Source organism: Syngnathus typhle, linkage group LG4 (assembly GCF_033458585.1).
Source record: "Syngnathus typhle isolate RoL2023-S1 ecotype Sweden linkage group LG4, RoL_Styp_1.0, whole genome shotgun sequence".
In the NCBI taxonomy this organism is placed as follows: domain Eukaryota; kingdom Metazoa; phylum Chordata; class Actinopteri; order Syngnathiformes; family Syngnathidae; genus Syngnathus; species Syngnathus typhle.
The window spans coordinates 19,691,534-19,704,143 of record NC_083741.1 but is presented as its reverse complement, the minus strand read 5'-3'; the positions used below and the strand labels follow the sequence as shown (position 1 = coordinate 19,704,143).

Genomic DNA, 12,610 nt, shown 5'->3' with positions numbered 1-12,610 from the left:
AATTTCATATTAAAAAACACTACTATTACTGTACTATTATGAATAATACATTTAAAATTAATACTCTATTCCCCATCATCATGCGTATTTTACTTTACATTTTAATAATATTTATTAGGTGCATTAAGTGAAATGTCAGCTTAGTAAGGATGTTGGTCAGCGTGTTTTTTTTTTCATTTTTTTTTTTTCACCTGCGCTCTCACAGGTGATGAGCGTTGAGCATCATCGGGAATGTGCCAAAAATACTTCCGCCTTAAGCACCAATGCATTGTGGGACTTGAAGTTGTCTTTCTTGCGCTTTTGCCTCTTTTTTGCAAAATCCTGCACAAAAGCAATAATATCTCAACAAACGTTAACAGCTGCACACAAACCAAAAATAACCAGGCAAGACTGACGCTTGTGGCATTTTAAGAAAGCTGATAATTGACGCAAACGTAAGCCCTGACGCACTACAAGAACCAGCGGATCCTCGCACGCGAAGTCTGACAGCGTCAACACAACTCCAGGAACATGAAAAGATCGGGTGACAGTGAGGGGGAGAAGAGAAGAAAGGTATTGATAGCGTTTAATCTCCATCGCGTCCGGCACATTTCTCACTGCTGCACGCTCGATTAATGTCTAACGCTCCGAATGTGACGCAACTTGCTGCTTTGTGGAGGCTTGCGAGACGCAGGGGCCAGCGCATACCTCACCTTGCCTCTGTGCTTTTTTTTTTTTTTATTATTATTATTTTTTCCCCCACTCTACTTGACGACCCTCACACGCAACGACCATCATCACGAGCCAGCACAACGCGCCGCGTTCAAACGCGTCTCTTTAGAATGATCAAGCTAAACGACGCTGGCGTGCAACATCCTCCATCCGCCTCCTCCCTCATCCACCTTTAGGGGGAGAAATGTGACACCAACCTCAGTCAGCTGCAGACAAATTGGCGTCAAAACAGAAACAGGGGACAGAAAACAACCAGAGAAATTGTTATAATGCATAAAAGTAAGTGTGCAGAATGACCAAGGTGATTTGAGAACAAAAGCAACAAGTAAAATGAAAGGTGGCTCGGCATTGACCCGAGAGGAGAGGGAGGCCAGGTGAGTTGTGGTTTATTGCATTAAACACGTTTGGCCCCTTAATACATGTATGATTTTATTTCTGATTTTTGACATCACACAGTCATGGTAGCAAAAGGAGCATTTGGTGTTGGCCCTGCAGTAGAGGGTGATAATTTTCATAATTATCTTTATTAAAGGAGAACTCATTCAAGCAGTGAGCAGTACCATTTGCTATGATGTGTGCTTCATGAATGTAACTTAAGCAAAACAGATGTTGTGGTTACCTTTTGCAGAAAAGTGCAGAAGTGTACTTAAGTCAGCAAAAAAAAAATCTCAAGAAAAAGTTTGACTTTTGACCCCCCCTTGGACCTGAGTAGCTGTAGCTACCTTGTTCACCTCCGAAAAACCCATATGCTTGATGACAGCTGCCCACATGCGCCGTTGATGCAATGACTAATCGTTGACTGCTCCATTTTGCTTAAGCACCATCTGCGAGAGGGATTTTTAGACAGGAATAAATGAATATAGCTCTTATTATAATAAACGTTTAAGACCAACTGCTCCTAGTGTTTGTTTATACTCATTTCATAAGCAGTAACTTTGTGGTTCTATGAGATGAGACACTGAAGTAACAATAGCCATTAATAGTCTATATTGTCTCTTATCTTCAGACTAGACTCTTTGTCTTTACCCGCATGTGTTTGCATCGTGAAAACTATGTAGGATGCACTTCCTCCTGTTTTCACAAAAAAAAAAGCCACTGGTGGCCAGATGAGCCGTCAGTGTCAGAGCCAGAACTGGTTCCAGCTGGCCCTCAGGCAGACCTTGTGGCTTCGCTTCCTGTCTTTTCTCCTCGAGTGTATTCTCTATCGGGCAGGATGATATTTAATAAGTTGGATATTGTGGTTGCCGTGTGTATTCTTTCCACTGTGAAGTATGCACTACCGTGGCCCCTGTTGGCATTGTGAGTTTGGGAACAAACACACAATGATAGAAAATCCCACCAGACTAGACATCCCGTCTACATTTTTATCAGCGACTTTGAAAATGTTTGCAAGTCATGGATGCTGTGCGTTCAATATTTAATTTGACAGGTCCCATTTTTTTAGACTCATTTATAGGCTGTGTGAAAATCCTTCAAGGAAAATTGGCTTTAAATGTTGCATAGAAGTTGCGTCTCTGGTCTTCCTGTGCGCATCAAATGTGAAGTTAAGCAACCAAGTTTGTGCTTTGTCAGCTGTCTATCTCTGGAAGTGTATCTGTAAGCAACGCATTCTGACTTTTGCTAGCATTAGCCTTGGTTAGCATGTTGCTATGGTGCTTGTTTGGCAGTGGTCTCAACTCTTATTAAACACATTTTATTAAATACAAATATTGATATATTATAGTAGGAATTGTAGAAAGTTAGTTCTACTATACACCGACTTAAATACTGTTGACAATTTTACTGTTTAGCGATATATTATTGTAGAAAGTTAGTTCTACTACACAGTTAAATATTGTTGAAAATTTTACCATTTGCAGGTAATAAACACTCCAAAAATTAATTAAAAATTAAAATCAAAATTTAAATGTTATATAAGAAACAAATTAGTGTTGAGTGAATCTGTACAATAGCCGTAGCCGTGCGTCACTTTGAAGGAACTACAGAAAGTAACTTTTCTAGTTTTTGTTTGACATTTGAATTAAGTAGGATAAGTTGATGAATGATACTTTATCTTTATTGTATATACAAACGTATTGCCCATGTAGTTGCATGGTGAATATTAACTAATTTCGTGTTTCATCATTATTGTCAAGATGGAGATAAAGAGGTTTGACCTCCAATCCTTAACCCGATGTAATGTCATTTTTTTTTTTGTTAAATGCTGGTTGCCATTCGGGCCCTTGATGACAAGCGTAATGTGCGGTGTCCAAACAGGAAGTGTGTGCATGTGTACGTACGTGCGTGAGCAGCAGGCTAAGTAATGATCGCACAGGGTCACCAGATGTTCCGAGGTCTGGTCCTCAGCCCGGCTCTCTGCTTAGATCAGCCTCATTGGTTTGCTTGGGTTTGCGGCAGCCTGTTTAGCTTTCCTTTTTTTTTTTTTCAGTTACCAAACGCTCATTAAAATGGTTTGTGCTTCCCTCGGCACTTCTGCTAAATTAACAACTAGAGAGGTAAAAGCTGATTACGTGGCCGCGCGTCCCGGACACGGTTAATCAATTCTCACCGCGTGCAAAACGCTAGCCGGTGAATTAGTGTAAAGCAAACGATTTACGGCGACTAATGCTGACATCCTGTCATGTCGGACGTGGTGTTTTAGCAAGAAGTGGGGTGGGAGGGGAGTCTGATTCGGCACAATCGGCACTTTTTTACCTCTCTGTCCACCATTTTCCCCCTCCATCTTGCTCACTCTATTAATGAGCCTGTAATGGAGAAATAGTGTGGGATGGTGACATAAAACAGGGTAGCGCATAAGCTCCCAGTAGCGTTAGATTTACACCCTGGCTTTTTGTGCAATGGCAAAAAGGGGAACCCTTCGACACGGGGGGCTTCATCGGACCCCCACTGGTTGAGCGGTAGAAAAGCCAGGCCTCCCGAAAAATACGGCCGTGCCAGATAATGATACCATTACACTAATGGAGCTGGCAAATGAAGGAGAACCTTGATGCCCTACTTTATTACCGGAGGGGGTCGTTTCCTCGCTGCATTCCTAATGGCCCTGAGCACACAGTATTGATCAGGCTATCATGCTGCTAATCCTCCACTGAATTACTTATCGCCTGCAAGGTGTCGATCCGCCGTTATGCCCCGCTCTGGCCTTGCCGCCGGGAGTCCAGCAGGGGACCCACTGGGCTATTTATCCAGTCTTGATTTAGGGCCAAACGGGGATGGTGGTTTGGGAGGTCTTTGGCGGGCGGTGGGCTGGCCAGTTCAATTATCTTTCCCCCCCCCAAAAAAAAGAAAAAGAAAGGCAAGCAAATGAAGCTAACAGCTTTCATTTAATTAAGGAGTAGGCAATGATGTGCTTCCTCCCCCTCTTTATGGGCCCGTTGGCTGCTGTGGAGTCGTGGAAGTTGCGAGGTTGGGTGTTGTTCTCACTAATTGTGCTGTAAATAAGGATGAGGGTAGCTGCTTTGCACCAGCTCTTCAGTTAGCCTTGATTACAAAGTGCTTTGCATCTATAATGCCACTTCCTGTGGCTGTTCCTAGACTCACACTTGTACTTTGGTTAAAATGTCTCCAAACAATTCCTCGATTATTAAAATACAGGGAGATTAATGTGATCGTCGCTTTGTTGTCGATTGATCGGTTAATTTTGATACCTCTAGTATCAAAATTACTTTGACTACTAAAAACTCCTAACCGTTGTCCTGTGTGTGTCCATGTTTGGTCTGTGCACACCGAACATTGAACCAGAACCAACATTCGAAAGAGGTGTCAGACCGCTTGCAAATGACCTCAGCAGAGAAGTGGCATCAGAGTTATCCAACTGTCCATTTTTCTACCTTCACTCTCTGGAGTCAAGATTCTGACTGTGGAAAAAAGACGGGCGACATTCCGGATCAGTCGGCAGTCAAAGAATTTGTTTTAAACACACCGCTGCTTATACTGATTAGAGTCATAGTGATCTGGAATCAATCTTTGGACAAAAGAAATTCTGGTTCTGGACTACTTCTTGAGTCTAATTACGTCAGCGACCCATTGGACCGGTTGCCAAGTCAATCGTTTTGTTTTACCCGCACCACACTTGACAAGTGTGGATGAAGCCTTAGATTCAGTTTCAATTCTGAATGTATCAATTTTTAAGGGAAAACGGACAATTGTGTGGGATTTATAATGGTAACAAGGCAGCCAATGGTGTAGCCCATCGTCATTACAAATGAAAAGAAGGGTCAGGTCAGAAGCCCGGGGTCTGCAACCAGTCATATCCTTGGCTCCTTTACAAGGCCCCAGTGTGCATTAGGAAGCGTGGCATCCTCACATCGGCGGAGCCCTCCTCGCACCTTTGGCCTCGGCTAATCAAAGGCTTTAGCTTAAGGGGGGCATTTAGCCCCTGTTGGCTGGAGCCACTCCACGAGTCATAAAGATGTATTTATATTTTTCCATCTGCAACAACCCAGAGTTATTGATCTAGATATTCAGTCATTTCTTTCAGCGCGAGCCATCAATATTGTGCAAACATCCGTCCATACGAGGGTTGACCTCAGACCCCCCCTCATTCCCTAGGCCCCCCAGCTTCTATTTCCCCCGTCGCTCCCATTGGAGTTCAATGATATACTATTCTGAAAAGTAAAATCAATGAATGAATATGAAGTTTTGGTGATATAATATAGCGCAAGCCCGAGCCCTCGGGTCTTTCATTGATCGGTGAGCGTTGATTAGTCTGCAGCTCATGTTTCCCGCAACGTGATTTTTACCTTGTCCTGCTCAGTTTGATCCTTTTTTTTTGCGACGGAGAAGTTAACAGATCGAGTTGATTAGTCAAGCCTGGCGGTTGTCATTTCGCCGCCACCACTAAAACCAGGACGGCATTTTGTCGTTTGGGTGTAAGGTCGTCATATCTTTTGTCAGGTCGTGCTAATCAATCGTAAGCGGCAATGGAGGCGGGGATCATCGTGACATTTAGAAATACGTGAGACAATTCCAGAGAATAAAAGGAGCCACTAAGTTGGCGTTTATGAGGCGTGTGATGAGTCGCCGCCGATGACTTCCTGTTATCAACTATAAAGGGTCAGGAATAGCTTCTCGTGCTCGACGTGGGAAATCATGCACGACGTTCCCTCATCTCCTGCCACTCCCCCGCCCCCTTTTCCTTTTAATGCAACTTCTCCATGTTGGATGCGTAACATTTCAAAGGTTTTCGTGATGACTACATTTGGTTTGCATCTGGAGAGATAATAATCAGCTTTTAAAGGCCCATCTGCATTGTCTTGTGAAGGCGCTCTGCCACCGGCTCCCATATGTGCTTTTGAGGCTCTGTGATCAAACTACACTCTTAAATGGAAAATCAGATACCCCTGTGCAGGGTTTTTTGTTGTTTGGAGTGGTTTTGCCTTGGTGAGATGTCACAGTAAATCAAAGTGGCATCTGCCAGCAGTGATTTCGCATAGCCGGGATTTTTTTTCAGTGTCAAGGTAATGCATAGTGTACGGTCATACTAACATTTTACATTTTCTTTAGTATGACTTTATTTTTACATTTTGTTCGCATATTGCAGTATTTTGTAGAATTCTGGAGCTGCTGAAGAACGAGACGTCTCTTGCGAAATTTCTTCCCTGAATTACGGCAAACTATGTGTTAAACCTTACGAAGAAGCAGTCATGTGCATAGTGTACCTTCACCTCCCGGATGGTTTCCTCCCAAAGCAGCAGTCAGTCCGGTTATCTAAACAGCCCTTGACAGCTTTTGTGTCTGACAGCCCCTGCCGAGCACCTCCTAATGGTGTTGAGACATTAGCCACACATGTCAGAGTGTTGGCAAACAAGGCAGCGACGGGGCTCCGGCAAACCGGCCGACCAGATCAGCCGTCACGTTCAATGAGATTACGTCCAACGTGACCCGCCGGCGTCGGGGTTCATCTGTCATGCGCGTGTCCCATCACCGCAGAGACACGGAATAATCAGTCCAATCAATAGATGGCGGTGGCTCATTGGGTCGCTGCTGAATAAACATGGAAGTGACCCGCTCACCTCCTACAAAGAGGCGAGAGCCTCCGGGGGGTTCATTAGCTCTCCGAGGCTATGATCCTCCTCAGACGTTACTTTCCATTTCTGTTGGTGTGCCAATCTGACGCCGCAGTTTTGACATACGTAATTGCGAGCCGTGTGTTTGGACGGATCTTCCAATGCGTCATTCTCCGTCTATATTTACCGTTGGACCAAAGCTCATTCAAAAAACGCATGTGTTAGCAAAGACACCCTCTTACTTTCACCGTTATTTTCCTTTCTAATGACTCACCTTTCCAATAAAATCCACACAGCTACGGAGATGCCCGACATGTGGTTTTAATGAAAAACCCGAGACCTTGATTGTCAAACGCCGCAGGAGTTCATGTTCACGAGTCTGCGTAAATAGGAACTGTTAATTTGTACATCATAACCTGTCGTCCATAAACGTGAGCATTGACAGCCTATTAAAATACCTGACGTTAGACTCGTCCCAGATGTAATTCTGGGCATGTTTCTTAGTTGAGGCCTGGTTCATCGGTAGAATTAGCTTAGCGTGTACTTGTTTAAAAGCCAATAAGGAGCACTGTGATAGACGAGGTGAAGTTTGCCTTTCGCTACAAGTCCGCTTTGAAAGGGTTTTGTTCTCTGTGATAGATGAGTTTTAAATAAGGAAAAACAAACATTCTCGCTAGCTACAATAGCTCTATTTAACTAACTTTCTAAGGCTAACTTATTTCTAATACCTGTTGACGCAAATCACATTTTTAAGTTGTCATTAACATTCAGAGCAGCTAACTTCTTTTTTTAGTTGGAATGTTTAAATATTACTTATATGATACTTAAATTTTAGCCTGTTTCTTTAAATCTTCCTTTTCTCCTTTTCAGCATTTTAGAAAGTCCCTTCTCCATTCAGTCGATCTCGTTGCATGTCTGAGTAATTCTTCATCTCGACTTGCCCACTGTATGTTTTTTTTTCTTTTCCCTTTCATCAGCTTAAGTTCTCCTTGCATATGCGCAGGAGCTGGTGACAACTTGACTGGCACGCTGTCAAAGAAAGGTGCTGCCTTTCCAATGGCGGAGCATCGGATTGGCCCTTCTCTTTGAGCTTGCGTGCGTGTGTATGAGCGTGAGAGAGAAAGCGGGGGGGTTGTCAGGACTTGACCGGCACGCTTTGCATGTTCTTCTTGAGACAGGTGCTCCTGGGTGAGCACTGGTGCATGACAGTTGCCTTTCATCGCTGTCTTCTCTACACTTAACCCTCTGACCACCCCCGCCTTACTTCTTCCTCCTTCTCTTTGCCTGACCTCCTTTCATGGCACTTCCCTCGGCCCGTCCTGAGTGATGGGCCGCTAAGGTTGGCTGGTGGGCGGCCGGGGGCGCTCTGTGTGTGGTTTGGTGCACCCGGCGAGGCGCCAACACTGTCAGCCCGACCTCACATAGACACAAAACACCCACAAGTTTTTTTTATTTTGCTCAACCGTCCGTAATTCCGTCCACCGGCGCTGTCAAGCACTTGATCAAACGTGCATAAACGATGAGTTCCCCTCCCTTTCTCCCCCTCCCTGTTATAATAGAGGCAGATTCTTTTTCTTGGGTTCTGTTTATTCAGATGAGGCTGACTTGAGAGGGGGGCAAACGGGTCACATCCACTTGCCTGGTTCAAGCGCTTCTGAATTGAGGCTTGTCTCCAGCTGGTTGGAGAAAGAAGAGAAACACAAGTATGGCCAATTTGTGTGTGTGTGTGTGTGGTAAGGGTTCACTCGTCAACCCCTGTGTCATGCTTGTGTCAGCCCCGTTTATGTAGAGGGCAACATCTTTGGTTTGTCACGGGACTTTTTGAAGAGGAGTCGCTGTAGCACTCTGGCGGCCTAGCCTCCTGAAATTAGTTGCTTTATGTTATGAATATTGACTTTTTAATTGCTTGTACACTGAGGACTGGATCTCTGGAGTGTCTACTTACTCATCAATTGTGAAATGAAGTCAATCTGTTTTTCTAGGCCATTTTCTGTGAATGTGTCTGCAAGCAAGCAGTTCTGCTTGAGTTTAGTCAGGTTTTTTTTTTTTTTACCAATGCTCCGCTCCCCCGCAACAACAAAGTTTTACACGTATATTTCATCCGACACTAAGTGGGAGCCGCATCCATCGACGTTTAATAGTTGTTCTACTTGTTGATGAGAGTGTCAGCGACGGCGCACGCCAGGAGCTTAATCCAACAACGGCGCCTCACCGTTCTCCCCCGTTATCTTACCGACGAGTGGACCGCTTTGTCGCAGTCTTTGTCGCGCCTTGTGACGTATGAGCTGGACTCAACGTAAACGCGGTGACAGGCTAGTGTCTCGCATGAGTGACAGCGCGGCGGGATTGGGGTAATCTGAGCGACTGACTGTCCCCGTAACTGGTACGAAGTAGTCAGCTTCGGCGGAGTTATCAGTGTTTGTAAATCCTTCTGCTGCGCTGGGATGACAATAGGGATTAGTGCCAAGGTTCTTTAAACATTTTTTTTTCTTATTTTATATTTGGGAGGAGGAAAGCCACCCCCCTCTTCTTATCGTGGTCTCTGCAGGATGCTGCTGCTGCGAGTTTTTCCTTGACTGTCAATTAAAGTGGGGATCATTAACTTCAAGGGTATAAATGTTCTAACACTGGTATTACGTTGGGAAGCTAAGTCGCTGACAGATGTTCCAACTTTAATTCTCCGCTTGTTTTTTTTTTGTCCTTTAATTAATTTATGTATCGCTTCTCTGGGCTTTTAAATATTCCTCTCCCCCTGCCTGCTCTTTTGTTAGCCTGTAATCTCGCTCGTCACAAAGACGATTGGGCCTCGCCGGTGTTTCACACGTGGTTCAATCGGCTAATGTATTCATTAGTTGCAGAAAACTGAAAGGTAAACAGTAGCTGTGTTTGTGTGTGTTGGCGTGTGTGTGGTAGCCTGAAGGGAGGATGAAATAAAAGCATGTTTGCCTCTCCTGGTTCTCCATCAGGAGGACCAGACTACTTAAGAGTGGCACTTGATGAAAACAAAACAGCTTGTATCTTTGTACATGGTGTTTTTTTGTTGTTGTTATTGTGTTGCGTGGGGGTAAACAAAAGAAGTGTGCTACTTTTGGGAGTTTGACGCACGAGTGGCTGGCAGTTGCGGGCTGGGATATATTTGTATTTTTTTCGACTATGATTCAAAGTGTGAGCGACAGCACACAGTTGGTAGCGGGCAGCCTCCTCGCCGAAGAAGCAAACAAACGAGGCGATGCTAGCGGGAAGCGGAAGAGACGGCTAATGGGCAAACTCTTCATCCACCGACGTCACCCTCCCCGTTTCTCCCGTGACAGCTCCTTTCCTTTGTTCTCAACCCGTGGCGGCCCACTCTCTGCCTAGGGATCGGTGACAAGTTTTAGCGGGATGATCAAATGCAACGGTGACACCTGATTAGGCTATAGCTCGTGTTTACAGTCGCCCACCCCCCCTCTCGCCGCTTCTTCCTCGTCCTTATCCCTCCTTCTTAGACAACAAGGGAGACTTCACCTTGACTAATTAAATTTGCACCTGCAATGCCAGCTGTGACAACCACTGGAGGGCTGCATGTATTTATGTCACTCCATACATACTTCCTGTGACGCTCATGGAGGTTGACTGCACACTGGTGTGGGTTTCTCCAATAGCCGTCTTTATTGTGTCTTGTGTTTGTCGTGATTTGGGGCAAAAAAAAAAAAAAGGTAGTACAGTACAGGGGTGACGGTGTTGTCGGAAATTGGGAGCCACGATAGGGGGCACTGTTGAGCAGCATGGTGGAAGAAGAATGGGAGTATATCAATATTTCCGATTCCCTGCTTTACTCGTTTTACGGGAGAACGTTGACCTATGAAATTTGTTGTTTGGCCGAGATCATAACTTTATGTAATTGAAATGAATGACAGAGGATGCCCAGTTGCTCTCCATCAAATTCCATATGTGCGTAACAAACCAATCATATGATTGGTTTATTTGATGAATAAAGTATTTTATGGCAACTTTGAGCACACGTAGTTACGTGTATGTCAATAGCCATATATTTTTTTGAAATGCCAATAGTGATCCATTCAATCTGTATACCCGTGTTCCCTCGATCGCTCAGTTTATTAAAGCAATGCAATTTGGGCTGTTATTGCCAAACAGTCATCTCTTCTTGCTGACAATAACAAATGCGCAATTGAGTTTTATGGCTTGTGATGTCTTTGAACCCAGCAGTTAAAAAGAATGTGTCTTCCTCTCACTCTGAGCCTGCCATTTGACCATTCATTAACATGTGCACAGAATCTGCTTGTGGATACATGATCCAGTGCATGTGTGTGTAAATCCAGTTTGCAAGTATATAAAGGCCGCCCGTCGAAGTAAGCGGGACATCAGTCACTATGTAGCTGGGGACAGGACTGGGTAATTTGTGGCTTCTTTCACCCATCCGCCCCCCTCAACCCACATCCTGCCTCAAATTGACCGGGCCCGACTGCTGGTCATGCTGTATTACACGGGTTAGATGGAGTAATTATTTCTAGGCCGCTGACTACAAGCAAGATTAATAGTTTTTGAAACGTCCATAATGGAGGGCTGACCCGTCGTGACATAAGCATTATTTCAAGCTCACCTCCACTCTCATCCCTCTCACCTTTGGGCACCGACCTAGTCTGATTTATACCTTGGCTAATGACCAGGGTGGGGGTCCAGCGGGCCCCACCCTAACGGTTTTACAGTCACACTAACAGAGCATTGATTTCATGTGTCAGAAAAAAGCCATCTTGATAATTTTGTTGATAGGAAACAGTCCAGCGTTACTCGGCGGACTACTGTCGTTTTAAGCAGGGATTTGAATTGCTGGAATCGATATTGATGTAGAATGGTACACAAAGTGGAACTTTATCGCTGTCTATCGAAGAGCGCTTTGCCGACCTGTGTGAATAGTCCAGACACAGAATGGTGGTGTTGACGTCAATTCACAATTTCTCCGACTTTAAAATTGAACTCAAATTGTAAAGACCACTGTGCATGAGGGAAGTTAAGTTTTAGGGTTGACCCAACCGCTTTTTGTTAAAATTGTCGCAATCGGTATCTGTACATCATCTTAAGTTCTTATCTTGCAAAAGCCACCAGCCTCTTTGAGCCCAACTAAGATAAGCGCAGCTATTAAAAATACTGTATTGTTAAATCCTTTACATTTGTGCTATCGTTTCGGTTAATGAACCAGTAAATGCTGCAGACTTGTGTTTCTAATTATCCACATCCTCGATTTCCACCATCTGTCCCTGTGTCTTACTTGGTCTTGCCCCAACCTTGATGCGCTTGGTTAGAGTTTTATGGCCAAACGCAGAAGATCCAAAGTTGACACTAGGTGGCACTTGGACATCATTCTATCACATGCCCCCTCCCCCCTCCTTTGCCCCCACCCTTTGCTCCACTGTATCTCTTAAGTACACCTCACATGTCAATGTGTTTTATTTTTATTGGACGGAGGGCAGTGTGTAATGCATTCACCTCCGTTCCTGCCAGCTGTTAAATGCCCCAGAACATGGTCTGGCCAGGCTCCGCCCCGTTAACCCCTCTGATTGGCTGTAATAATTAGCAGAAGTGAACAGTAACCGAACCTTTCGGCGAGGGACAGCAAGAGACTCGTTGATTTCGTACGTGACTGAAAACCCGGCGTGGCCGCGAGTCTGCCGGACCCGAGCATTCATTTTAGGCTTTAATATTAACTCTCAACTTAAGCGCATGCATGCAGCGCGCCACCAGCAATTACATTTTCAAATGGCTGGGTTTGTAAACCTCTAGCGTGTTAATCTGTCACCATTCAAGCTACTGGGAAAGAGTGAAAAGAGGATTAAGCCATTCAATTCCTGGTAGAATATTTCCCTTTGTTCGGAATGAGTGAAGGAAAAATAAATAAA

At 44.6% G+C, this 12,610-nt stretch overlaps 1 protein-coding gene across 4 annotated transcripts in view; it reads left to right on the top strand.

The window, feature by feature from the left end:
• Positions 1–395: 395 nt before the first annotated feature.
• Positions 396–12,610, top strand: part of fto (FTO alpha-ketoglutarate dependent dioxygenase) — a 97,205-nt gene continuing 84,990 nt past the window's right edge. For 2 of the 4 annotated variants that reach the window (XM_061276843.1, XM_061276844.1), the window contains exon 1: positions 396–552. In XM_061276843.1, coding sequence (XP_061132827.1) covers positions 511–552 — 42 coding nt within the window. In that variant the 5' untranslated portion in view covers positions 396–510. The remainder of the gene's footprint in view (positions 553–12,610) is intronic. The other 2 variants (XR_009714199.1, XM_061276841.1) reach the window with 2 other exon arrangements.